Source organism: Mesoplodon densirostris, chromosome 7 (genome assembly GCF_025265405.1).
Source record: "Mesoplodon densirostris isolate mMesDen1 chromosome 7, mMesDen1 primary haplotype, whole genome shotgun sequence".
Taxonomy (NCBI): Eukaryota; Metazoa; Chordata; class Mammalia; order Artiodactyla; family Ziphiidae; genus Mesoplodon; species Mesoplodon densirostris.
Genome location: NC_082667.1, coordinates 62256582 through 62284362, shown reverse-complemented (window position 1 = coordinate 62284362; position 27781 = coordinate 62256582). Strand labels below are relative to the sequence as shown.

General features: G+C 47.9%; 2 protein-coding genes across 4 annotated transcripts; one reads left to right on the top strand and one right to left on the bottom strand.

Moving 5' to 3' along the window:
• The first annotated feature begins 102 nt into the window (after window positions 1-102).
• Window positions 103-21924, top strand: FHIP1B (FHF complex subunit HOOK interacting protein 1B). 3 transcript variants are annotated; one of them, XM_060103646.1, is made up of 12 exons: window positions 103-203; window positions 7322-7650; window positions 7780-8418; window positions 8786-8944; window positions 9138-9224; window positions 9431-9598; window positions 13558-13637; window positions 13849-14012; window positions 14442-15221; window positions 17703-17881; window positions 18041-18203; window positions 20691-21924. In XM_060103646.1, the coding sequence occupies exons 2-12, from the start codon at window positions 7513-7515 to the stop codon at window positions 21050-21052; spliced, it is 2919 nt and encodes a 972-aa protein (XP_059959629.1). In that variant the 5' UTR covers window positions 103-203; window positions 7322-7512; the 3' UTR covers window positions 21053-21924. The 3 variants fall into 3 exon arrangements, with proteins under 3 accessions (XP_059959629.1, XP_059959630.1, XP_059959628.1); XM_060103647.1 differs by having other exon boundaries at window positions 13849-14054; window positions 14442-14639; XM_060103645.1 differs by having other exon boundaries at window positions 13849-14054.
• On the bottom strand, window positions 21534-26490 carry C7H11orf42 (chromosome 7 C11orf42 homolog). The gene is made up of 3 exons (XM_060103649.1): window positions 26419-26490; window positions 21930-22728; window positions 21534-21664 (listed from the first exon to the last, which is right to left on the bottom strand). Exons 1-3 carry the CDS (start codon window positions 26488-26490, stop codon window positions 21534-21536), a joined length of 1002 nt encoding a protein of 333 aa, XP_059959632.1.
• Between the last annotated feature and the right edge of the window lie 1291 nt (window positions 26491-27781).

The window sequence follows — 27781 nt, the reverse complement described above, 5'->3', positions numbered from 1 at the left end:
TGGCCGGGCCCAGCCAATGAGCTGGCACGCCGCTGCCCAGCGGTGCGTCGCTGGGCGGTTACGTGTGGTGCGCGGGGGCGCGGGTTGCGTGTGGCGCGGGGCGGGGCGCGGCTGGTACGCCTGAGGAGCGATGGCGGCCTCAACTCACCTAGCACCGCGGTGGCGATCGGGCCTGCTCAGGGTCGGAGTTCTGTGACTGAACAGTAAGTGAGGGCCGGAGGGCGTGTGAGAGGGGAAGAGGGGCTGGGGAATGACGGCACTGGGTTTGGTGACTGTCCTGGTTGTGAGGGGACAGGGTGAGGGGCTGGCATGTGTTGAGGGGCCAGGTGTGAGTGTCTAAGGTAGGGGAGCAGGCGAGAGCCTCGGGGTGAGTGGGCAAGTAAAGAGCTGGGTTGTATGAGGGGCCGGGATGCCTTCTGAGGGACCAAGTGGAAGGGACTTGTGAACACGATTTACTGAGGAGCTGGGGCTCCTGTGGGCAGGCGTGAGGGACAACCCTGGGACCAGAGTGAGGGGCTGAGGCCTGTGCGGGGAGGGGGAAATGGACAGGGCGAAGGCGGGAGCATGCGGGCTGGTGGTGAATCGGGAGGGAGTTGAGAGCAGGGCATGGGGGAAGGAATGAGGATTGTGAGACTTGGATAAAGGTGAGAGGTCGGTTCTGAGTGGAGTGTTCTGCCCAGTGAGAGCAGTAGTTTTAGACTGAGTAGGACAGCTTGGGTGGAAGTGTTGTGCTCTTGGCTCTTCTGCTGCATGGGCTCTACATATTTTGGAGGATCAAAAAATGAAAGCTTCGTGGGCAGTAGTAACAATGATAATGGAAATCATTTTTTAGGCTTACTCTTCAACAGAGTCATCATTGGAATCCCTCGTTCCCTCAAGTTCCTCCTTGGGACTGCAGACTTGAAGATGGTCCCTCTCATGGAGATTTTTTGGCTATGACCGCCTATGTTTGTTGTCTTTCCACCTGCTTCTGGGCAACCTTACTCCACTGCTGCTCCTTACCTGTGCTGAGCTGTGGGGCTTTGACCGTTGCCATCTGTATTGGACTAACCACTCACAGCTGCTAATTCTACTTTCATGGAAATCATATGGTTCGTTACATACAACGCTGTATTTCGACTCCCAAACAGGATGGCTTTGCTTTCATTTTCTTACAGTTAAATTAAAAATAAAAAAAGCGAATTTATGTACAATAAACTACTCATATTTAAAATGTACATGTTTGATGAGTTCTGACATACGTTTACATCTGTGAAACCATCACCACTTTCAAGATACTGAACATTTCTCCCACCCCCAAAAGTTTTCTCCTGTCCCTTTGCAGTTCATTCCTCGCTCCACGACATGTTATTGGGTTCACTTTATTAGCATTTTACAGGTCCCCTTTTCCCTGCCAACCCATATGCACATGGAAATTTTGAATGTTCTAGAAAGCTGGGTTGGCACTCAGATAATGGCTCCTTTCACACCACTAAAATTTCCTCTCTCTTGACAGTCTGCCACAGAGCAGATACCTCCCACAACCTCAGGAAGAGGTAGACCTTCCCTATCCAGACCATTCTTTGGGAATTAGGGGCAGCCCAAGTCCCCATTCTGTTCTAGAGTCTGAGCCTCAGAACCAACTGTTCCGTCCTGTGGTATGTTTTCATTGCTTCTCTCTGGAGGCTGAACAGGTTTTCATGCTGGTGGAACCCTTGCCAATCTGCCCAGATGGTCAGAACCCTATAGAACTTACATGTATAATGAAAGAGTTTAGAACAATGATTCCTGAACACTGGGTCAAGGACAGTGCCAGTCCATGATAAAGTTTTTATCTATTCAAGGTGGAAGGAGAGAAAGGCAACATATGGAACATGAGTTTTCCATAAAGATAAATTTATTCTTAAATTATCTTTCCTATTTTAGTATTAAAGTGCTCTCTCACTGGTAAAGTAATGGTGGCAGCAGATGATGAGTTTTAAAAAACTGATCTATTTGCCAAAATAAAAAGTAACAATCCTATTTAAAAATTTTTAAAATCGATTTCTACTGGTTCATGAAATCCAGGAATTTAGGGTGATGATAGTGTGGCTGCTGAATTATGTTGAGGAAGCCTGCATTTATACAGTAGAATTACTGTCTGACATCTAAATTGCATTCATGCATTACATAGCGATGTGAGATTTTACTGGAATTACATAGATTCCTTGTGAAGTATGCAAGGGCAGGAATTCTTATTTTATAGATGGAGAATCAAATCGAAGAGCCAGAGACCACATAGTGATAAAGTGGCAAAGCTGGACCCAAAATTTGGTCTCAAGAGAGTGACAGTGACTTGGGAAAAAGAAGTTTGTAACAGAGAGTGAAGGTGATGTGGAGTAAAAAGCATGTGATGTACAGGAAGGGTTGTGATGACATGTAGGACATTATCCTGGCAAAAAAGTCTTCTCTATGATTTGTAATTGTTCTGTTTCCAAAAGAGGTTAAAGAGACTTTGAAGGTGACATGGGTTTGAAGTTTTTGTTTAATAATGTGGCAAAAACATAGGAACAGGTTTACATAATACCTGGATCACATTGTGATAGTGACAGGTGAGACAAGTCACATGTCTGAGGGTTCTTAGGGACTGTCCAAATTCTTGGCTGTTCTGGAGAAAGCACTGGGTTTTGTAAGCTTCCTGTTTGCTATACTGAACTCTTTGTTGAATAGTAGTGCGTTAAGTATAATGGATTTTGCTTTATGATATATATAGCTGAGTGGTAGATATGAGGAGATGAAACATAAATGAGGATGATGATGTAGAGGTAGAAACATGCTTGGGGTGCTGTGTGTAACCATCTATTCCACACCTGCTATGTGCCAGGCACTCTTATAAGTGCTGGGAGAAAAAATTCATTCATTCATATAGTAATTCATTTATTCATTCAGCAAATACTTCAGCATATAGTCTGCCCTTGTGATGCTCACATTTTATGATATAACAAGATAGATAAGATGTGGTCCTGTGAAGTCTCAAGGAATTTTCAATCTGGTTGGGAGAGATGGACACATAAAAAGATAATTTCAGTTGAGAGAGAGAATGTGAAATATGAAAGTATATCATAATGAGGTGATTACTTGTCTGTATCTAGTCTCAGTCTCTCTGTATGTTCCAGTCGTATTTACTCAGTGATCTATGGTATATCTCCACAGGTATTGCAGTTAACGTGTCCAAAACAGAACTCATTGTCTTTGCTTTGAAAGTCTGCTTTTGTACCATGTGTCATATCGCAATCCAGGCAAGGACTTCAGTGTCATCTTCCATCTCTCTGCTCCTTCACCCCCTGTATGTAGTCAGTCACGAAGATCTTAATACATTTCCCTTTATATTATCTGTTTTCTTCATCCCCACAGCTACATCTTCACAGTTAAGGCTTTAGTTTACTACCTCCTCATCTCTCTTCTGGATTTTTTTCCCCAGACAGTCTCCTGCCTTCAGACTTGCTCTTTTCTAATCCGTCCCTGGAATGGTCTTTCTAAAAATGCTAATTTGATCATGGAGCTCCTCTGCTAAAAACTTCTGGCTCTTTGTGTTCTGTAGGATAACATCCAAATTCCTTAATATGGCATCATGTGGCCTCAACTCACCTCTCCAGCCTCATCTCGGGCCACTCTCTCTCTACTCTGTGTTCTAGCTTGAATAAATTGTTCACAGTTCCCTGACAAACATGTTACTTTTTTGAGCCTTGAAATCTTTGTAATAGCTGCTTCCTCTACTAGGAATGCCTTTTCTTCTCTGCCCAGTGAACTTTCCTCATCCATTAGGATCTAGTTCACTTTCACCTCCTCTTTGACTTCTTTGTCACCCTTCTGCAAAAGGGGTGGAGAAAGCCGTGTGTGACATGGGGATTTACTGTTGTAAAGGGGAGTCACTGTGCAGTAGAGTTCACGCTGTGAGTTATGAGGGCTCTGCTGGAGTGAGGTGGGGAGATCCCTGCACGAAGCAGAGGTGGTACTGGGGAGAGGGGAGGGAGTGAGTTAGGACCATACACTGATATCCCATTTGTCTCATACATATAGGCTGAGGGATGGACAGGCAGAGAGGATATGTGTGAGCTGAGCTCTAGATCGTAGGCTCCTATGAGGTGGGGTTTGTTTATTTGTTTTTCCCTTTTGTATTACTATGAAGTTTTAATCAGATCTTTCTACTTTCAGAATCTAGGGTAAGAACCCATCGCTGCCTCTTATGTCAGTAAGAGGAAGAGCCATTGTAGGGGGAGAGAAGCCTCAGAACTTGACTGACCTGTTCTTAGAAGGTTGTTTTGGTCTCTCTCTCTCTGCTGTAGATGTTGCAGGTGTATCCCTGCCCCCACCTTCCTCCCTCTTTGCCTCTCCCAGGGCAAAGGTTCATAAATGAGACTGAGCCATTTCCTGCCTCGTGTCTGCTATTCCGAGGTTGGTGGACACCCTTGCTAAGTGTTCCTATAAGGCTGTATTTCGGGCCCTACGGTGAGTGCTTGACCTTGGCCATTTTGGGGGGTCTGAAAGATCATCTCCTTTTTTCCCTGTGGCTGAGCCTGTAGGTAAATTTGGGAAGAGGGATCTACTTTTCTCTAGACTTTGCTGTGGGAGGAAAGGGCACAGTAATAGGGTGGTGATCCCATTCTCTTCTGTCTTGTTCTGAACTTTTCAGCGTTAACAGGGAGTGAGGGAGCCTTAGGTAGGTGACAGGAACACCAAGCTGTGGCTTTCTTTTAGATTTCTGAAGTGTGTGAAGAGGGTCCAGGTTAAGTGTTAGCTTTTGGGTTCTGAGACAGTGATTTCAGTGTGACTTTTCTCTTTGAGGTCTTTGAAAAGAAATGGGGGTGGGATGGGGAGGGAAAGTCCTGGAGGCCAGTTCCCCTTGGGTCTGTGAGCAGTGCTATATGTTAGTCAAGGAGTGGAGCAGAAGTGGGCGCCCCAGGTACATCCCAAGGTAGATGCTGTTTGTTAGTCTTTGGAATTGAGTTCTAGAAGCTGGAAGCAGTTTAGTTGTGGACATGTTAAGGCCTTTGCTGAGACTGGATGCTTGGCCCTTCTTCAGCTCCCCTGGGGTATGAGTGTGAGGTTAGATCTCCCTTTGCTCCACCTTATGTTGCTATCTGACATATTTTTAAAGGCAAATTTGATCTTGTCATTTCCTTGTTTAAAAACCTCCTTTATTCCAGGGTGTTGATAGATAAAACCCAAACTTCTTAGCATGATATTCAGTGATATTTATAACCTTCACCCATGTTTACCCTTCAACTTAATATTGTAGCTCTCTTCTCTAAATAGTCTGAGATTAAGCCACACCAAACTTGCAACTGTTCTTCAGATTTGCTGTGTTCTTTCACAGTGCCATATTTTTGAACATACTGTTTTTAATATGAAGAAGGCCTTTCCGTCTGCTTTCTTTGTGGCCAGTATCTCGTTGTTAAAGATTTAAATCAGATATCACCTCTTTTCTGGAATCCTCTCATAGTTTCCCAGGAAGATTTAGTTGCTTTCCTTAGCACCCCCATGACATTTTTGTAAGTACCTCTGTTTATAATATCTATTGGAGTTTTTGTTTATGCTCCCCCAATGGTTTTTATCCATTTTTGTATTTCCAGTGCTTACCTATTATTAGCACAGTGTCCCAGTACTTATCAGTATGATGTACACCGACTTAATGAGTGAGCCCTGCCTGCTGTTTAGGACTGCTCCCACCCTTTATAAGACTGTCTTTTGAAAAAAAAAAGACTGTCTTTTGTTCTCCAGAAGGTTTTCTTAAGCATAGTTGCTATCTTCCTTTAGTGTGAGCTGATAGTGGTGAGAGGGAGTGTATCTGGGTCGAAGGGGTGGTGGTTAATATAACTGGAGGCCGAGTGTGGGCCTGTTGCCAGGTCTCTGGGTTCCTTTAGCCTTATTGAGTATAAAGAGGAAGGACAACTGAACCACACCTTTCCTCTGAAGTTTTTTTTTTTTTTTTTTTCCTCTGAAGTTTTTATACTTGTGAGATATTGTTGAGAGACAGTATTGCTGAGGGGGTGGTAGATGTGATGAGAAGGAACTGTGAGCCATGGCCGAGGCCAACAGCTGTTTTGGTACTTTTCCCCAGTCTCTAGTGAGGGTGTCACATCATGTCCCCAGGAGTGAGTGTTGGATGCATCTGACAGGAGTGCGTATATGTGTGTTTATGGGAGTATATCCTTGTGTTCTTTGCTAGAATGAAAATCCTTTTGCTCTTTTGGTTGGCTCTGAATTTTTACCTCTTAAGATTATTCAGCCAGCTAAAGGTCTGTTAGTGTATTTCCTCCCTGGGTGGGCTTCTAGGGAGGGACCTGTAATAGTTAGAAAAAAAATTTCTTCCTCAACAGTCCCAGAGGGCCGGAGTCAGATCAAGACTGGATTTCCTGATTGTTCTTTGTTTGTTCATTCACTCATTCACTTAAACATCCATACATTCAGCAAATATTTATTGAGTCCCTAGGCACTGCTCTAGGTACTGGGGACACAACAGAGAAACCTTGCCCTCAATGAGCTTCATTGTAGTGGGGAAGATAGACAAATAAATAAGCAAATAAATATTTTTAGAAAGTAAAAAAACCGCTAAGAAGAAAGTAGGATTAGGAAGCTAGAGAGTGAAGGTGGGAAGATGTGCTATTTAGATAGAATTGTTAAGTAAGTCCTCTCTGAGGAGATGGCATTTGGAAAGAACTGAGTGATGTAAGCAATGTGAAGATCAGGAAAAGTACACTCCAGACAGAGGGAAAAGCAAGTATTCAAGAAGCCTCGTATGAGTAAAGTATGAGTGAGGAGGGGTATGGCAGGAGGTTATACAGGTTAGATTATGTAGTGCCCTAGAGACCAAGATAGAGAATTTGGATTATTACCAGTGTGATAGGGAGTCATTGGAGGATATTCAGCAGAGGAGAGATGTAGTATAATTTATGTTTTAAAACTCTGGTTGCCGTGTGGGGAATAGATTCTCAGAGGGGCAAGACTGGAAGTATGAAGGCCAGATTGGAAGCTATTGCAATAGTGAGACATGTTTGGAGGGTATATATGATAGGCTGATGAACTGGATATTAGAAGTAAGGACAAGAAGAAAGAAGGATGATGCCTAGGTTTTTGGCCTGAACAAGTAGGTGAATATTGGTATCATTTATTAAGGTGGAGAAGGCTGGGGGAGTAACACAGTTTTAGTGTTGGAATGAGTTCTGTTTTAGACATGTTGAATTTAAGGTGCTGACTGTGTGTGTGGAATTTTCAGTGGAATGGTGGTTCTGAGTTCTTCCTGCTGGGCGGTAGAGAGAGGCAAACTTCTATTAACCTCTTCCATCCTTTCTCTTTGAATCAGATTTGTAGGTCTGGATCGGGCAGTGACCTCTGAGCTCACTACTCCAGCCTGGTATATCTTCTGGCTCCATGGACAGTTACTGGCTCCTACAGACCGGATGAAGCAGACTAGAGACACAAGTAGAGAAAGCCTCCAGCTGGCAAATTCTCAGAGTGTGGCCCTCTGGCCACTGGCCCTGCCCGGCCTACCTCATGGAGAGGATGAACTGGCTGAGCAGACTGGCCTCCCGGGGCCCTGGGCATCGTGTACCACAAGGGGCCAGTCTGCAGACTCCTGTCATGGCTGACCCTGAGACCTGCCTCATGGTCTTTAAGAATCACTGGTCCCAGGTAGGAGACTATATGCTAAAGGTCCCAGTCTACTGGCTGCCCAAGTCCTAACATTCTTTGTTCTCTCACCTTGCCATCTAGTCACCTGATCATCTTAAATTTTTTCTCTTATCTGTCCCGATTCCCCAGGTGGTGCGAATTCTGGAGCGGCAAGGCCCTAGGGCAGCTCCTGGGGGAGCCGACGATCTCAGTGCTGTGTGCAACCACACTTACCAGATGCTAACACTGCTGGCGGAGGATCGTGCGGTGCCCTCGGCTCCCACAGCTCCCGGGCCCCTGCTGGAGTTTGCTCTGCGCGAGGACCTGCTAACCCGTGTGTTGACGTGGCAGCTTCAGTGGGATGAGCTTGGGGATGGGGTTGAGGAACGGCGGGCTGAGCAACTGAAACTATTTGAGATGCTAGTGAGCGAAGCTCGCCAGCCACTGTTGCGGCATAGTCCAGTTCGTGAGGCTCTGCTGATCTTGCTGGATGCCTGTGGCCGCCCTGTGCCCAGTAGCCCAGCACTGGATGAAGGCCTGGTGCTACTTCTCAGCCAGCTGTGCGTGTGTCTGGCCCGGGAGCCTTCATTGCTTGAGTTCTTCCTGCAGCCACCTCCTGAGCCCGGAGCTGCTCCCCGTCTTCTCCTCTTTTCTCGCCTTGTACCTTTTGTCCATCGAGAGGGCACTCTGGGCCAGCAGGCCCGTGATGCCCTACTCCTGCTCATGGCTCTGTCAGCTGGAAGTCCCACTGTGGGCCGCTACATCGCAGATCACTCTTACTTCTGCCCGGTCAGCACCTCCTGGGATGGGGGGTAGGGTATGGTGTAGGCACTGGAGAGCACCTTCCTGTCCAGGAGATGTGGAGGGACTGTACCAGGGCCCTCTCCTTCAGGAAGTGCCCCCCCCCCCGGGTTTGAAAGCAGCACCTGGAGTTGGGGTGGGGATGAGACGTGGGCTTAGGTGGATAAGGCAGTTGTGAAGGCTCTTCATGGGCCAGTGTTCCCAGGTGATGTGTTGGCACCTTGGGTGACTAAATATCTGCTCTGGTAATAGCTCTTACCCCTACTCGCATAAAAACTCTGAGTTAATAGTTCCCTGTTCCCCTTTTTTATATCGTCTGAGTCTTTGGTAACCTGTCCTTGGGGATGGCCCCCAGGTGCTGGCCACAGGGCTGAGTGCCCTGTACTCTTCACTGCCCCGAAAGATTGAAGTTCCAGGAGACGATTGGCACTGCCTACGACGGGAGGACTGGCTGGGGGTGCCAGCGCTTGCTCTCTTCATGAGTTCCCTAGAGTTCTGCAACGCAGTCATTCAGGTGGGACTGGGGTTTCCAGGAGGTCTGGCCTTTGGTCATTCTGGGGAGATGGGGTGGGAGGGGGTGCATTCCCTGGAGTTCTGGTTTTCTTTCAGCTTGGGGGTAGGGTGCCTATTTGTATTCTACCATTCTGCTCCCTTCCTGACAATGGTCCCCTTCAAAATCCTCCGTCCTCTGTCTTGCACCCTTACAGGTGGCTCACCCTCTAGTGCAAAAGCAGCTGGTAGATTATATCCATAATGGGTTCCTGGTGCCTGTCATGGGCCCTGCCCTGCACAAGGTGAGAGTCATGAGTGGCAAGGCAGATTAAGGGATTAGGTTGAGGGGTGGTAACCTCAATGTCAGGACCAGTGTGGGCGGCAGTGGGCTGGGTACTCCTCCCTTTTTCCCTGTCTGCTCCTGGTACCTCCTTAGAACTTAGGGAAAATGGCTTAGCATATGTGCGGGGAAGCCCTAAATTTCCAAACTTTCTCTTTCTTTGTCCAGACCTCTGTGGAGGAGATGATTGCCAGTACCGCTTATCTGGAACTTTTCCTACGGAGTATTTCAGAGCCTGCCTTGCTCCGTACCTTCCTCCGATTCCTGCTATTACACCGGCATGACACCCACACCATCCTTGACACCCTTGTTGCCCGTATTGGCAGCAACTCCCGGGTATGGCCCCTACCTCTGTCCTGGCTTACCTGGGTGAGCCATTTTCTCTCTCCGACCTTTGTTCTGGGAGGGTGTTCCTGCCCTTCTTTGGCCTTTGTCTCCAGCAATCACTTCAAAGTTAGGTGGCATTTTCTTTCTAGTATTAAACTTTTAACTGTTTTGGGTACAATTTTAATGTGGCCTCCTGCTTTTGTAATATACAAATCTAAGACACAGTTACCTTTTCTGGATGACTTCGGCTGCTCGTCTTGGCTGTAGGTTTTGCCATTGTGCAACACTTGTTATGTAGTGTTGGCCTGAGGTTCTCTTCAGCTGTGTAGCACTTTGTGACTTGCTGTGGGTGACTTGAAGATGACTTCTTCAGGCTTTGTGTCTGCTTTGATAGGTGATCTAGCTGCTACTAGTATGTTTACCTTTTCTTCCCTCTGGATTTGCTGTATTTGAACAGCTATAACTTGGGGCAGCCATTTGCCCGCCTACCTACTTACGTTCCTTCTTCCTGAACATTTTGACTGAATGTTCACTATATGTCTATGTGTCATACTGTTCTCTGGTACTGAGGCTATAATGGTAAGCAGTGGTTGCTGAGTTCATGGAGCTTCCTTTATAGAGGAGGTAGACAAGTAAACACATAACCAAAATAATTGAAAATTGAGGTCATTGTTACAAAAAGCCCGACAGGGTGCTTCGAAAACAGTAGAGTGGTCAGAAAAACCTTTCTGAGGAGGTGACATTGAGTTGAGACCTAAAGGTCATGAGGGAGTTAGCCTGTTGAAGAGCAAGTGGAAGAACAGTCTAGGCAGAGGGAGCAATGCATGCAAAGTACATAAGTGGGGAAGAGGAAATGAAATGTATTTGAGGAAATGAAAGACCAGTGTGACTGGAGGTATAGTGAGCAAAGGGGAGAAGGGAAGGAGAGGTGGGTGAGTTCAGATCATGTGTGGCCTTGTAGACCATGGTAAGAAGTTTAGATTTTAACCAATAGAAATGTATATAAAATAGGAGTAAATTGTTTCTAAGTCATAAAGACCTGAAGTCTTTCTGGGGGAGTAAAGCATTAGTTTAGCCATGGACTTTATGGCATTTATTTTGGCTCCGTCATCCATTTTTGTTTCCTTCTTTTATTATAAGTAATTGAAGTTCTCTGGGTCCTTGTGTTTAAAATAGAAGTTCTTAGATCACTAAAGGTTCTAAAAAACTGTTCTAGATAACTGAGGTACCTGGTAGTAGGGTTCCAGGTAAGTAAGGTTCCTGGATAGCTATGTTTTGTATAGTTGAGGTTTCTGAAGCTACGTTAGGGTGTATGTGAGATATTCTAGACTGACTCTGATTTGACCAGTGTTTCTGAACCAAGTGTACACTTTAAAATTTGAAAATGACAATAACCATAACAACAGATTCTAGGCTCTGCCTTAGATTTCTTGAGTTATAATCTTTGGGAGTAGGCCCAAGGCATGTGTGCTTTTATAATATTCCAAAATGTAATTATGATACATGCCTTGGGTTAAGAATTATTGTCATAAACCGATAGGGAAGAGATGTCAAAGCTTTAATTTTACAAAGGTATTGAAAGCGTTTTATTTCTCATTATGCTGAAGCTAGACCAAGGTCTTAAATCTGTTTGGCCTCATGGAATGTCCTGTTCATGTTTTGGGAATGTTGATTTCCTTCCTAGGGTTGATTTTTCTTCCTGTATTGGGCTCTGTCCGTCTTGCTTTTGTCTTAACCTTATCCTAACTTCTTTGATTCTCCTTCAGTGTCTTTAGTCTTCAGCATATATTTCTGTTAGTCTTGCATTTGGTCCCCTGGTCTCAGGAGCCTTTCATTGTTTGGGGGTATTTATTCTTGGCTCTCAGTTCTTGGAGGAACCAAATCTCTTCTGATTTCAGGATGCCCATGTTAAACATGCAGGTGCTTTCCTTTCCCCTGTTTGGCCCTTTTAAGCTTGATTCTGTTGGCCTGACTTTGTAACTGCTATAGTCTGACTTGTGTGGCTTAAGGTGAATCATGCTGGCTAGCTAGCCTGAGTATCTGTATTAGTTTCCTATTGCTGTCTTAACAAATTACCACAAACATAGTGGCTTAAAGCAACACAAATTTATTATCTTACTATTCTGTAGGTCATGTATCTGACACGGACCTCACCCCACTAAAATCAAAGCGTCAGCGGGGCTGCATCCTTTCTGGAGGCCCTAGGAGAAAATTCGTTTCCTTGCTCATTGGGATCATTGGTCAAATTTACTTAATTGTAGTTATAGGACGGAGACTCCTGTTTTCTTGCTGGCTGTCAGCTGAGGACCATTCCCATCTTCTAGAGACCAACTAAATCCTTGGCTTGTGATCCCTTCTTCCATCTTCAGAGTCATCAGTGGTGGATCGAGGCCCTTTCATGCTTCAAATCTCTCTTCTTTTTGACCCAGCTAGGAAGGGTTCTTGGCTTTTAAAGACTCGTGTGATTTGATTGGGCCTATCTGGATAATCTGGGCTGCTCTCCCCATCTTAAATTTTTTAATAACCTTAATCATACCTGCAAAGTCCCTTCTGCCATGTAAGGTAACTTACAGGTTCTGGAGATTAGGACCTGGACATCTTTGAGGGGCCATTTTTTCTACCTACCGCACAATCTTTCAGCGAGTCTGAATGTTTTCACTGCTAGTTAAAATGGTCATTTAGGATAAACATCCATGCTGTCTAAAACGTGAACTGCTATCTTATCTCTTTCCCACCATGATTGGCTTTTGTTTGGTTTTGTTTTGTTTTTTCCTTAAATGTATTTATTTATGGCTGTGTTGGGTCTTCATTGCTGTGCGTGGGCTTTCTCTAGGGTTGAGCGAGGGCTACCCTACGTTGCGGTGCACGGGCTTCTCACTGCGGTGGCTTCTTTTGTTGTGGAGCACGGGTTCTAGGCACGCAGGTTTCAGTAGTAGTGGCACGTGGGCTCAGTAGTTGTGGCTTGTGGGCTCTAGAGTGCAGGCTCAGTAGTTGTGGTGCATGGGCTTAGTTGCTCCGCGGCATGTGGGATCTTCCCGGACCAGGGATCGAACCCGTGTCCCCTGCACAGGCAGGCAGATTCTTAACCACTGCGCCACCAGGGAAGTCCCATGATTGGCTTTTAATTCCCCCACAGTCGTTTAGTTAATGATGAGCACCTAGACTGTGCAGGTAGTGCCCTGGACTAAGACCCAGTAGGTGTCTTCAGGGTGCTCAAGGTATACTTGCCGTAAGGGAAGTATAGAGAAAGTGCTTCGGGGATTCATAGGAGTGAGGGAGTGCTTACATGTGTCTCTTCTCTTCATCTAGCCAGAGGTGAACCACCCTTTTTACTTTTCTAAAACAAAAGGTTTCCCTTGTTCTGGACCCACCTATTTTTTCCTTTTCCTGTCAGCTGCCCTTGAACTTTTCTTTATCCTACCTTCTGAGAGAGACACTGGTGTTGGAGAGGTGACTCAGACTCCATGTTCACAGCCCCACCCACTTCCCAGCTGGGATTCTTCCAGGTTCCCTCTGGTTTTTTGTTGGTAGGCGTTCAGTTACTATGCTGCTATAGTCTGTTGACAGGCATTCCCTTAGTTATCACGTTGCTGTTGTCTCCTGTTAGTCATTCACTTAGTCCCAGTATTTCCTGGGGTCTCTTCATGGGTATTCATTCCATTTAAGTATTGCTGGTATCTCTGCTGCCAGGTATATATAGCCAGAGAGTTTGCCGACATGTGTATGGTCTATAGAAATACATTAAATCTGACATGTGGTTCGTTCCTATCTGTGAATAATGAAGTCTTGACCACAAAGATCATGTGATCATTTATTTAATATTTGAATGATTGTTTTGTGCCAGGCCCTGTGCCATCATTGCTCCAGGAGAGGTTGGTTGGGCCTGGGGTTGGGGAGGTTTCCATTTGGTAAGCATCTTGGAGGGTAGAGAGCTCTTATGGTGACTCCCCGCCCCCCCCTCCCCCCAGCTCTGCATGGTCTCTCTGAGTCTCTTCAGGACCCTACTGAACCTCAGCTGTGAGGATGTCCTGCTGCAGCTGGTTCTCAGGTACCTGTGGGGGCAGGGCTGAGGGATGGCTGATCCTGAACGCTCCGGGCCCTCAGGACCTTGTGCATTGCTGGGGTGTTGGGTTGCATTGGGGTTGCTTGTGTGTGTCCTCTCGAAGCCTGGCTTAGCCATATAGTTCCACTGATGTTCTCCCAAGCCCTGTCCTTCCTTCCTGATCTATCCTGTGTCCCTTTTCTGCTGTCTTTCCCAGGTATCTTGTCCCGTGTAACCATGTGATGCTGAGCCAGAAGCCAGCTGTGCGCGATGTGGACCTATATGGACGAGCAGCAGACAAATTTCTCTCCTTAATCCCACGCTGTTGTCGGCACCGTGCCTCCAGCCCACCTCGTCCAGAGCATGCCTCGTGGGCTCGAGGTGGGCCTAGCAGAGAGGCAGGGAGAAGGGAGGACACGACGGGTATGGCCTGGGTTCTTGGGGAGCCTAGCAAGAAGGTGGGAGGAGGGAGGTGGCCGTGAGTGGCATTCCATCTTTGGGGAGGTTGATGAGGGGTGTTGTAGGGTGGATCCTTAACTCCACCAAAGAAATTTAGCTTCTGAGCAAAGCTGTTCCTTTTCTTCACTCCAGTTGTACTCTTCTATTTCCATTGTTTTGTGGTGTTGGTGGTAATGAGGAGGAGGTGGTAGATGAGGAAGAGCTTAATTTGAGGGGTGGAGAGTCAGCTGTCTGAATCGGTCCCATGTTTCTTCTGCTTCATTGCCTTTTCTCTTAGTTACCCAAGGTGTCTCATCCCTCCTCCTGCACCTCTGGCTCTTTGATCTCTCTTATGTGTTTTCCCCTCTGCAGGCCCTGGAAGCCCAAGTGTTGACTCCTCTTCTGTGGTGACGGTACCCCGGGCCTCCACGCCATCTCGTCTGGCCCTCTTCCTGCGACAGCAGAGCCTGGGTGGCTCTGAGTCCCCAGCCCCAGCCCCTCGCTCACCAGGGCTTGCTGCATCCCCAGCCTCCAGCCCTGGCCGACGGCCCAGCCCTGTGGAGGAGCCCGGTGAGCTGGAAGACAATTACCTGGAGTATCTGCGTGAGGCGCGCCTTGGTGTGGACCGCTGTGTCCAAGCCTGCCGTACCTGGTCTGCCCCCTATGATGGCGAGCGGCCCCCTCCTGAGCCCAGTCCTGTTGGCTCCCGGACTAAGAAACGCAGCCTACTGCCTGAGGAGGACAGGGACAATGCAGGGGAAGGGGAGGTGGAAGAGCTGGGGAGGGGGGCGCTGGCTCTGGGTGCAAGGGAGGGCCCTGGCCACCTGCTCCCTCCCCAGCTCAATGGGGTGCCAGGACCATGGCCTGAGGGGGCCAAGAAGGTTCGTCGGGTGCCACAGGAGGGAGCTGGGGAACTACTAGAGGGCACCTCCGAGGGCGTGGCAGGACTAGAGAGCTTTGGGCAGGAGCTCCAGGAGCTGGAGGTGGCGTTGAGCAATGGGGGCACTGGCTCAGAGCCCCCTCTAGAGCCTTCACTACCTCTTGAGGAGGAGGAGGCCTACGAAAGCTTCACCTGTCCCCCTGAGCCCCCTGGCCCCTTCCTCAGCAGCCCTTTGCGGACTCTCAACCAGCTGCCAAGCCAGCCCTTCACTGGTAAGCTACTTAGCCTAGGTCTTCTCCTTTGTGTACTCTTTGCATGTTCTCGACATGTTTGTGCTGGTTTCTGAGACTTCTTGCCCATGTCATTCCTGTGTACTTGCCTAGCTCCTCATCCATTTTGCTTGGGTCCCCTCCAGATACATATCATGTCATACTTGTGTCTCAGTGTCTGTCTGTAGTCTTCCATGCTTGTGCTGGTTTGAGTATTGACTTATGTCTAAGTCTTGTATGTCTGTCCTTTATGCATGTTCCTCCTCTTCCTCAGTCTGGCCATTTTCTGGGATGTGTGATCAGGATATTCTGTGTTTGGTGTTTCCTGGTGAATGAAAGTAATACATCTGAACCACGTGGAAGACATACGTGCTGTCCTGTATGGGAGGCACCTATAAATCGTGCCGTTCCATGTTGTTCCCACCAGTATATCTGTCTGGGTGTTGGGTCTCTTGTCAGCTCTTCTGTGGCCCAGGGTCAGCTCTCTGGTATACTTCTCTTCTTCAGCCCTGGCCTCCTTTCTCCCAGCCTCTTTCGAGAAGGACTCAGTTTCAAGTTTCTCCTGTTCCCTATCCTTGCACCTTATTGGTTGCCCTGACTGCTCAGTAAGACTTTCTAAGGGTTTATGGTTAGTGGTAAGAACTGAAGCAGATAGAGTGAAATACCTCTATCTGGGTAAATTAGATCAGTGAAATACCTCTATCAGGGCAAATGACAAAGCATGGCCCTGAGCACCCCCCCCGCGCTAAGTTCTTTTGGTCTCTCCAAAAGACCTTGGAGCTAGATCTGGCCTGAGTGGCTGGGCTAACTCCTCTTTGTTTTTGTTTGAGAGCCAGCTTTACCCAGCCCAACCCTCATCTGGCTCTTGTCCCTACTCTACACCCCATGCTGGAGATTGGTGGGGAGGCACTTCTGGGTAGCTGTATAGTGCTTTGGACTAGACATACCTTGAGTTAGCATTCCATCTATGTCTTTGATGCATGTAAATCACTCACTATGATGCTGGTACATTGTGAGAACTCAGCATGTGGTAGTTTAGGATTATCATCTCTTGGGTGCATGGCAGATACAAGTTGACCAAGGTACCCGCATATCTTCCTGTTGTTTGTAGTCAAGTTGTTATGCATTGATCAGTACATGTCCTGACTGGGCCTTGCACAGCATCAGGCCTTTTGCTCTGGAGTAATGACAACTCTCTTGCAGACTACAGAAAATATATCTTTTCATTTATTTAGCCTTTGCTCTGCTCTTTCCTTCTCTACACCTCTAGAAGGTAGTGTGCAGGTTTTACCACTTTCTTGAAGCGTTAATTGAAGTTCTGTCCTTTTTTTTCTTCTAAACTCATCTGAGCTTTTTCTCTTGCAAAAAAGTCCCCGGAGATGAGAAGGACAAAGTTATGGGATATCTTAGGACCCTGCTAAGCTAGAGTTGTTTTAGAGCTAAGGCTAGTCATGTGTGTGTGGAGTAAGAATGTTCTAGGATCTTTTTCAGGATTCAGTGTCTCTTGCCCTTCATTGTTCTCCTGCCTCAAGTCTTAGTGCAGTTCCTAGGCACACTCCCTCTCCCTGACAAATCCCTGACCAGACAGACTGTGATGGTTCTACAGTCCTAGTGTTGGTGATCTGGCTCAGTTGAGGCCAGTTCTCCCAGAAGATCATTCTAATCCCTTCTGCCATCCTCTTTTCCACCAAAGAGTCTGTCCTGAATCAGTTTTCTCTGGCCCTGAACTAAGCTCTTTTTCCCCTACAGATTCTATTTCACCACCTTGGTTCCCCACTCCTGAACAGACCTGATTTCTTTTTTGGTTCTCCAAAGATTCCTCCCCTAACTTTAAGCTGACCAATCTAGTCACTGTCTTTGCCTTCACTGTGCTTTCTTCTTGCTTTATTTCTGACTCAGGTCTAGTGTTATCCTCTGTCTTGTATGTAACCTGATTTCTTCTTTTGGTCTAATCACTTTCTCACTTGTTCTTTCTTCACTTGTCCTCTTGGGTGAAGCTTTTTAAAAAACTGAGAAATATTATATAGCTTATGGTTATTATTGAATACTTATAATTTGCTAGACTTTGGCCTAAATGCTGTGTATCAGTATCTCTTTGATCCTCTTAATAACCTTATGAGGTGGGTGTATTTCCTTACTTTACCAAGTAGGAAACTATGCTTGGAGAGTTTTGATTCATCCAGTAACTTAACTAGTAAATGGTAAAGGTAAAATTTGAACCAGGTGTGTCTGATTCCAGAGCCTGTGGTCTGCCCCTTCAGCTAGAATGTGTATAAAGCTGGCATCTGGACCTCTTGTGGGTCCATGTGGTGTCTGCCATTTTATCTCCTCCAGAATCGGTGGTCACAGGATACTTAAACATGCACATCATTTTCTGACACAAATAATTTTCATCTAGTGGTGGGGGGAGGTCTCATTTTGGGGAGGAATGCATGTGATGTGCATTGTGTTCAGGCCTTGTATCCCTGTGCCCACCCCCCCCAGGCCCCTTCATGGCTGTGCTCTTTGCCAAACTCGAGAACATGCTGCAGAACTCCGTCTATGTCAACTTCCTGCTGACGGGGCTGGTGGCCCAGCTGGCCTGTCACCCCCAGCCCCTGCTCCGCTCTTTCCTGCTCAACACCAACATGGTCTTCCAGCCCAGTGTCAAGTCCCTGCTGCAGGTGTGCGATGCATGCATGCATGGGTGCGTCCAGGCTCCATGGTGGGCCAGGCCCACAGCTGGAGTGGCCCTGGGGGGGCTGGGAATAGGCCCAGCGGGGCTAGAAAGGACTATGTCAGTCTAGAGCCACCCAGAAGTGTCATGAAGTTGTGCTTCATAGGTGCTGGGCTCTGTGAAGAATAAGATTGAGAGCTTTGCAGCCTCCCAGGAGGACTTCCCAGCACTGCTATCCAAAGCCAAGAAGTACCTCATTGCCCGTGGCAAGTTGGACTGGACTGAGGGCCCTGCGGCAGGATCTGCCCCCCGCCGATCTGATTCCCTAGGTGAGGCCTACCCTGCCACCACCTCCCTGTCCTCCCTAGGCAACTAATTAGCTCAGGTTAACTGAGTTTCTTATTAAGGTTGAAGCCTTGTGCCGGGTACTAGGGAGTTACAGAGAGTAGAGTCTTGATTTTGTCCTCAGGTTTCTGGGCAGAGGAAGAACATAGTTCTGTCCACTGAGAGCCAAACCAGCAGTACCAGCAAAAGCTACTCTAGAAGCTGGGGATGGGCAAGGGGACAGAATAGTCTCTAGGTTGAGATACTGTTAAAGCTTGGTAAAGGACATGGCATTGGACATGGGCCTTGAGAGGTGGGTAGGACTTGGGTAGGCAAAGGAGTGGGATGGCTTTATTCTTTTGTTCAGGGGACAGCATGAACTGTTTAGTTGGAGCAGGGGATTTGGAAGGTGGTGGAACAGTTGGTAGTAAGGTTGGAAAGATTTGGTCAGAGCAGAAGGTCCTCAGCATAGAAGTTGGGCTAGGCAGAGGTTGTAAATTTTTAGGCAGTGAGAAACCATTGGAGGTTCTTAGGTCTGGGAATGGAGAGATAAGTGTGTTAGTTCATGTGCTGGTTGCACTGGAGCTAGGAGAAGATGAAGTCAGAAGAGCAATTGGGAGGCTTCTGCTATAATGCAGATGTGACCTGTGAGGCTTGAATTAGAATAGTGGAAATAGAAAGGAAGAATTTGAAAAGGTGGAAATGGGAAGGACGTACTGGCAGAGTTTGGTGAGTGGTTGTGGGGTATAAGGAAGAAGGAAGAGTTGAATACGACCATGATATTCTAAATTTAGGTCTTTCATCAACCAGTGTCTGAGTGCTTGCCGTATGCGCTAGGTGTTGTCTTTGATACAGGGGACTCAGGGAGGTGCAAGATGTGATCTTTGCTTTCAAAAAGCTGATAGTCTAGGTAGTGACTAGAGGATTGTCATAACTGAGGGAGCAAGGTCCCAAAGGTGGTGGAAGTAAGTGGGATCCAGAGCACAGGAAAGTTTTTTCCCCCTTTGAGGCAAATGAGGAGAGATCAAAGGAGGAAATGTTATGTACAAGTGGAGTTTTGAGGTGTGGAGGGAAATTTTAGGGAGTTGAAGTCATCCTTTATTTGCTAATTGAAGTAGGAGGCAAAATAATATGCTGAGCAAGAGAGCAGAGGTGAGATGGGGGCTTAAGGAGGAAAGTGTATAGGTTGGGAAGAGAGTACCAGAAGGGTTATTAGATAGCTGTGAAGGCCCAGCTGAAGTTCCTTAGCATGATTTCCTCATGGTCCAGTACCAGGAATTATTTCTTGCTTCCACAGTCCTGGTACTATGTTCACTGTGGAGGGCCCAGGGATATAGAGGTAAATAAGACAGAGTCCAAGCCCTTAAACTCACAGATTAATGTATGAGGTAGAAGACATGAGAACAAGTTATTAAAATGCAATGTGATAGGGCAGTAAAATGGGAAGTTAGTGGAGGGCAAATGAGAGGAGAGGTAGGGATGGGGAAATTAGGCCAAGGATGAAAACATTGAGGAAAGCAAAATTAAGGCAGAAGGGGCTACAGGGGCATGAAAGGAGCCTGGAGGGTTCCAGGAGGAGCCCATAGGTGTGGATGCCAAAGCAGGGAGAGTTTCTAGAAGAGGTGGGAGGAAGTGTGTGAACCTGGTTGCAAAGGGCTCTGAACGCCAAATCTAATATATCTGTTTAGCATATCTCTGTAGCCATTATTAGAGGGAGGTCGAGAATGGGAATGGTATCATGATCTAGAGACTAGATCCCTAGAGTCTAGGCCCTAGGTCCTGGACAGGGCCAAGAACAGATCCAGAGCCAGCAATCTAGGAGGAAGGAAATTAGAGAAGAGAAGGCAGTATTTTAAATGGTTCATTTGAGTCTAAGCTGACATGCAGTTGTCCGGCCACAGCCAGTGGGAGGGTGGCTTTGGTGGATGTAGGAGAGGGATTGGTGGAAGGCCACGTGGTGGCACGGGAGAGCAGATCTTGGAGGGACAGTGGTGTGTGACAGATCTGATAAAGTCACTGAACTATGACTGCATTTGTAGCACCTGTGGGTATTGAAGGAGCAGGGGTGTGGGTGAGGTGTTATAGATAGGTAGGCAGGGGAAGGAGGAAATGTTTGACTCTAGTACAGGAGGGTGCCGGGCAGCAAGAATAAGGGCATGTTACAGACTTGGTGATGGTAGAAGAGTGATTGGAAAGGGAGGCGCAGTAAGAGAACCCCTCAAGGTGAAGGGGCCTGGAGAAGGGAGGGGTCTTGTCTGGGAACGAAGTGTCTGAAGGGTTGACTGCCTAAAGACTGAGCATGATGGTTGGCTGGTGGAGAGGCTGGGTAGAGGGAAGGAGGCTGGGCAGGCAGCACTTTGGTGTTAAGAGTTCTAGTGGAGAGGTCCATGCCCCTGGGGGAGTGGGGGTGCGTGGGGAGGGGAACCTCCTCTCCCAGGCCAGGGAACTTTGCCTGACGCCAGCAGCTTCACGACACTCCTGTTTGTTCCCAGTGAAGAGCCGGAGGCCGTCCTTGGGGGAGTTGCTCCTGCGGCATGCACACAGTCCAACCAGGGCTCGGCAGGCGGCACAGATGGTTCTTCAGCCTGGGAGAGACGGCACAGGACTTGGCCTAGGCGGGGGCTCCCCTGGGGCATCAACACCGGTCCTACCCCCCCGGGGTGGGGCCCCTGACCGCCAAGGTGAGGCTCTGCGAGTCAAGAATGCTGTCTACTGTGCAGTCATTTTCCCTGAGTTTCTCAAGGAGTTGGCTGCCATCTCCCAGGCCCATGCTGTCACCTCGCCTTTCTTGTTGGATACTTCAGAGGAGGGATCTGGCCCTCCCATCTCAGGCTTTGGGCCCCTCAATCCTTAACTTTCTTCCATGGACAATCAGGGCCTTGAGTGGCCTGTGCTGGGGCCAGGGTGTAGGCTCCTTTTTATGTTTGGAGGCAGTGGCAAGAGGACTTTTTAATTTATTTCCGATGAATGTTTTCTGGAGAACTTGTTGCAATATGTATAAAAGGGAAATCTCTATTCTGTGCTCATTCTTCTTTCCCACCCTTTTTCTGTAGGGCTGGGTCCCCAAGAAAGTTGTACATGGATGGGGAAGTGGTCAGGGTGTTTTCTCTCTGGCGAGGACACGATGCCAAGGTTTCGAGGTACTTATGCCTTTAGAGGGTGAGGGGACATGAAGCCTGGGGAAAAACATTGGGACTTTCCTCCTCCAGACTCCTACAGGAAGAAGCACCATGGGCCCAGGATGGTTTGGGGGAGCAGCAGCTGATGTTTATTGGGGACCAGTACCCCTATGTCAGATCTTGGGGGCCTGGCCCCCCGCATTTCTCGCCTCAGCTTCATTCGTCGCTGTCGAACTCCGAAGACAGACCCTGCAGCAGGGGCAGGGACATGGAGTGCCGCTCGGGGTCCCCGGGGCCCCCTCTCTGGGCTCCTGGTGTGGGGCTTCGGGGGCTGAAGAGCCAGTTCTCTGCCAGGGTTGGGGATAGCCACAGCTTGACTGACGCCCTTGTCTCTCTGCCGCCCTGGTCCCTCCCTCTGGTCTTCTGTGCTGTACCCACCCCCTCACCAGGACCACGCTTCCATCTCGCCCTCCCCTGGCTCCCTCACTCCACCCCCCTCCCCAGGGTCCAGTGTGGAGTTATGGGTGCCCCACACACTCCTGGGCTCTACACCCCACGCGCTTTTCCTCCACCTTACCCCATCTCTCTCATCTTCATTTCCCCTAGCAGTACCTGACAGCATCTGGGGCCCCCTTCGGAAGGGGTTTCGGCCCTTGTAGGAGAATCTGGGTGGTCTGTCCTCTGGCCCTTCCTGGGGAGGTGGTGAAGGTGGGGCTGGGCCAGGTGAGGGTACGTCAGCAGCTTTGGGGACATCAGCAGGGGCTGACGTGGGGGCCGGAGGTGGCATGATGCTGAGGTTGGGTCTGACCCAACTGGCCCTATGGGGCAGTGGGTCTTTGATCAGAGGCTTCTGTGGTCCCAGCACTCCCTTGGGTTGCAGTGAAAACTTGAGGCAGGAGAAGGCAATAGGCAGTGACCGCTGTAACCAGAGCAGTTGGGGCTCACGGGCTGTAGGCAGCAGCCCCAGCTGTAGCCAGGAACAGGAGAAGACCTGGTAGATGACGTAGATGCTGTGGGTGCTTTGGAGCCAGGGAAGAGTCTGCTGTAAGCTCACCTGCCCTGGTGGCAGCAGCAGGAAGGCCACCTTCTCGCGCAGGCCACCCATATGTAAGCGGATCCGGCAGGGCTGCCCATCCAACAGTCGCATTTCTTCATAGGCTATCTCTGCCCGGCCATTTGGTGAGTATTCTCTAGTGCAGTGGGCAAAGGCACCTTCAGAGCCTGCCTGCTCCAGGAGGTTCGGTAGTGGCCCCACTGGTTGTAGTGCCCGCCGGCCCTGCCGACCTGGCAGAGCCAGGCGGGTGTGGGCTGGGCGGGACTGTTTCACTAGCACACCCAGTAGGTCAAAGCAGGCTGCATCTGACAGGAAAGGTACTGCCACTACATTGGGCCCAAAGCGCTCCTCTGTAACCTGCAGGTGGCCAGTTTATAGGTCAGGGACTGAGTTAGGGTCAGAGTTAGGAGTTACCTGGTAGCCTACTCTAGCTTGACCCTCCCACTGTCACTCCACACTGTGCTCAAACTGTTGTGCTTCCTGCTTGTCTCCCAGTTCTCCCCTCTAGCAAAACCCGAATGTCTACTATGTGCCAGACTCTGCTAGATACTGGGAATGCATTAAAAAATGAGACTTTGTTCTTGTCCTGATATAGCTCAGAGAGCAAGCTGTGGAACAGATGAGATGTGATTTAACAGCCTTTGTCTTTGATAGAAGAGGATCAAGGATAGTTTCTAGGTGGTAATGCTTTAACTTTGAAGGAATTAGCCAGGTAGGAGAATGGTCAATCCAGGCAGAGGGAACAGCCAGTGAAAAAACTTGAACTTACAAACTAAGAGGGGCATAGTCAGGAAAGTATAATTTCCTATTACTTAAGTGTAGGGTATGGAGAGGGACAAGCACACAGGAGCTTGATTATTCAAGGCCTTGTGTGTGTGCTAAGTGATGGGACTTTTATTCTGATGGGACTTTTTTTTTTTTTTTTTTTTTTTTTTGCGGTATGCGGGCCTCTCACTGTTGTGGCCTCCCCCGTTGCGGAGCCTCCGGACGCGCAGGCTCCGGACGCGCAGGCTCAGCGGCCATGGCTCACGGGCCCAGCCGCTCCGCGGCATATGGGATCCTCCCAGACCGGGGCACGAACCCGTATCCCCTGCATCGGCAGGCGGACTCTCAAGCACTTGCGCCACCAGGGAGGCCCTGATGGGACTTTTATCCTGAGGACAATGGGAAGCCACTTGAAGGGCTCTGGTTAGGAGGGGCGTAATTCAGATAGGCATTTTAGAAAGTTAATTTTGAATAGGAAGGCATAAAATAAAGAGATAGAAAAAGTCAGTTAAGAGTATTGTAAAATTCCAGGCAAGATGGGGTGAGGCCCTGAACTAAAATAATGGGGGAAGGTATTTAGGTTATAGAATTAGTAGAACTTGGTCACTTAAGGGGTGTGGGAAAAGGCATCCTCAAGGATTAGGGTTAGATGGGTGAGGTCATTAACTGAGAGTGGTTACACAGAAATAGGTTTGGAAGTCCACACCGTGTCTACAACATCTTATATACACCTTCTGCCCGAGATGCAGAGGATAGTTCTTTTAGGGATTTGAGGCCTCCTCTTTGTAATGCTAGTTCCAGTAGGCTTTCACAGATTACAGTTCCTCTTGGTTTTGTCCTTCTGGCCTTTTTGTGCTTGGTAACCCAGTTCTGGAAAATTTAATTTCATGACCAGCTGGGAAGCCCTGTAAGATCCTCTCCAGTAATTGTACTTAGATATGATCTTGACTCATCCAAGATACTGTTGGCTGAGACTTCTGGCTCTGGGTTCTGCTAAGGAGCATACACAGTTTGCTCTTTGGGCCCCTTTCATGTTAGAGTCCTATTCTTAAAATGCTGTGTGTTCTACTTCCCTGCGCCAGACCCCCAATCCCATATGTCTGTGCCCCTGCTGAGGGCATTGCCCACTTTACTGGCTTTCTTGGAGAATTCACCAATGGTCCCTTAAGGTTGATCTGCTTTTTGCTATGTAAAGCTGTTTTGGAAGTGCTGCCCCCCAGCGTAAGAGTTGGGGGGCATAGCTCGTTGTGTCTGGACTTTACACAAGCTGAGATAGCTTGTCACTACTGTCTTGTCACCTAGCCAAGGAAATAACTGGTGCTGTTTGTTGATCTGCATGGAAGAATTTCCTATCATTCCTTCTCCTTTGTTTCACTAAGATATGGGATATTTAACTTTTGGGTGGGGGCATAGGTCTGAAGAACAGTTGGGTTTCCAGGGGTGAGAGCCGAGCAATGGTGGGTTAGGTTAGCATTTTTGTATAGAATGATCTGCCTCATGACCGGGAAAGCATAACCATCAAATATAATCTCAGAATCCCAGCCTAGCTGCTCCTTTGGTGCCTAGGATTCTGTAAAAATGAGACGAATTGGAGTGTCTCCAGGAGAGGTCCCTCTAACAGGAGTGTGATGTTTATTACCGTCTAAATTTCTGCTAAAAGGTGCTTAAGCTGGCAACTCTGTTTCAGAATATAGACATGAATTTGCTGTGGAAGTTTATTAGGCCCTTATTCTTACCCTGAGGGCCCTAGTGGTTATCCTAAAGCAGGAAAAAGAAAGCACTCGACTCTATGCTAAGGTGAATGTGTTCTTGGCAGTCACCATCTGAGACCACTACCTGCTTCCACTGCACTTCTGGGTAGAAGTTCTGAGGACTTAGAGGCCTGCAAATTCAGCTCTCCCCGGGGCAGCCCAGGAAAGTGATGGTGGAAGATGATCTTCCTGGAGGTACCTTGGCTGGTTTGAATTCTGAATAGGGAGCCCTTGAACCACATTCTGTTTTTCTACAAAGTGCCCAGTAAATCAGCTGTTCTGGAGGAGGAAACCAGGTTACTCAAAGGTGTCCTACTTCTTGAACTTGTCACATACTACCAGTGATTTATCCTGAATGTCCCTACCCTGACTTTCCTGGCAATTTTCCATTTAAATAGGACAGGGAGTTTTTCTGATACTCAGAGATGGTGTAGCTTTGTAATAGTTAAAGACCCCATTTACTTCACCCTAATTCTGATTGATCTAGTCCAGGACCAACCTCTAACGCTGCTGAAACTAGTTGCTCTCATTCTTGGGAGGGCCTTGGCTCTTCTCTTTCTGCTTCCTTGGGAAGCTGAACTTTGTGGTGAGCTGCTACTCCATGGCAAATGGGAGCTACGTGCCATTAAGGCTGCTTTGAGTTTGGTAGGCACTGCTTTGAGATGATTGTTTTAAACTTGGTGGGCTGCTTTCTGCAAATGCTTTAAATTCACTCTCCTTCAGATAGCCTGACTGGAACCTGATCCCTAAATTCTCTAATATCAGAAATTAGTGTCCATCTAGATTTTGTGGGGTTTTCTGGACACCAGCAACTCAGAGCTGAGACCTGCCTGCTCCTGGAAATCTGTATATTTGGCTCAAAACCCAAATTTCTCATTCTGTGGAAGTTAAGCTGGAGGGAATATCTGTGAAGAGGTCAAAGGTAAAGTTCAGGTTCTTTAGAAAACGTAAAAGGCCTTTCACCATCAGCCCCTATACCTCTTCTTCCTCATTTTCACCACTAATTCTTTGAACCCTGTTCTAGAGGACTATTTGTAGTTCACTCATTTACATTTTTCTTTCTTTCTCTCTTGGCTTTTGCATATATTCTGCCTTTATCTAGTACACTGTTCACTCACACCCCGCCCCCCCCCCCCGGCCCCTTGCTCATTAGGTGTTTATTAAGCACCCTTTATGTGCCAGGTATTCCTCTTCCCTCTATGTGAATAACTCCTATATGCCAAGCTAGAATGTACTCACTCCAGGAAGCCTTCCTGACCTCCTAAGTCTACCCCTGCCTTAGCACTTCTCTTTTCTGCGCTCATAGCTCCCTATCCATTGTCTTTTAAGGAACCTTTCTTACTGTTTTTGCAATTGTAATTAAATTGGACACTCTGTGCAAAGCACTTAATGCAGTGCCTCACACATAAGCCAGCACTGAGTAAATGTTAGTTATTATTGTCTTTAGGCTTCCAACTCCTTCCAACTTAGAAACTGCTCAGACCCATGTAGGTCACACTTTGTTACTTCCTCTTTAGCCCTCTTTACCTACCTTATCTTTGATGAGGGTCCAGGTAGCATCAGCTTCATCCAGTGTCAGCAAGTGAGGGGTACCGACCAACATGATGGAGTGTGGGAGGGGTTAGGCAGGGCAGTAGCTGCTGCAGAAACCCCAAGCTGCCCATGGAGGTGAGGCCCCACGCCCTGAACTCTGACCTACTACAGCATGAGGTCATAGAGGCCCTGCTGGGTGTTGGGGCCTTGGGTGGGGAGAGGGCAGTCACTTTCATAGCCTCACTGTACCCACCACCTGAGTCCATACTCTTTAGTCACCTATTCATTCTCCTGCTTTAGGAGAGGTAGATGGAGGTATCCGTTAGGGTGTGTTTGTATATGTCTTTATGTGTGTGTATGTTTGTGTGTGTGTGTGTGTGTGTGTGTGTGTGTGTGTGTAGTTCTTGGTCTGAGTTCTTTAAGGAAACAGTATCAAACCTTTCCTCCTTAAAGCAATTTGCTATGCTATCTTGTCAGTTGCAGATGACTTATTTGTGAGGTTGAACTGGGGTCCCGAAGGACATGGGAGAAGCATAGATCAGGACTTAAACTGAGACCAAAGCAGTGGCGCTCAACCTCGGCCATACTTTGGAATTACCTGGAAGCTTTAAAAATTACTGGTACTTGGATCCTACTCCCAGAAATTCTGGTTTAATTGGTCTGGAGTATGCCTGGGCATCAGGATTTCTAAAAGCTCTGCAGGCAATTCTCATGTGCAGCCTAGGTTGAAACTCATTATTAATGAGTGGGCTACAATTGCAGTGAGAACCAGGTGTGTGTAGGAGGATGCCATGCTGAGTGGTGACAATGTGGAGGATAAGAATCGAGTTGGGATAATGTTGCCTTAGTAACTGGAGAGAACTTTCAGGAAGCCAAAATTACGCAGCTAAATATAAGGAAATTTTTCTTCATCCTCTACTTCCTTTCCAAGGCTGCTTTGTATCTAGTGGGTACTCTTCCTTTATGGCCCTAATCTGTGTGTGGTTTTCACTTGTGTCTCCATCCAGAGATCTCAACCAGGTGTTTTGCTGGAGAAGAAGAGTGGTTTTTCCTTGGAGAAGAACCACTCTAGAGAGTCCTTCTAGTAGCTGCTTTCCCACTACACTCCTGTGTGCCCACAAAGACTCCTTGTGTGTGGGGAGCATCCTCCCCTATCCTTGCCCAGCATGTAGAGTTATCCCACAAAGTGGGCCATTGTCTGAGGTGACTTGAGTATGGAGCACTGGGAAGGGTCCTACCGTAGTGGGAGAGAGTGTTACCAAGAAAAGTTTCTTAAAGGAGAGGTGACTGGCCCCAGGAGAGGGAGGGCCGGTCTTCCTAGAGAGCTGACAGTTTGGGTATCAGGTCTTTGAGCAAAGGTT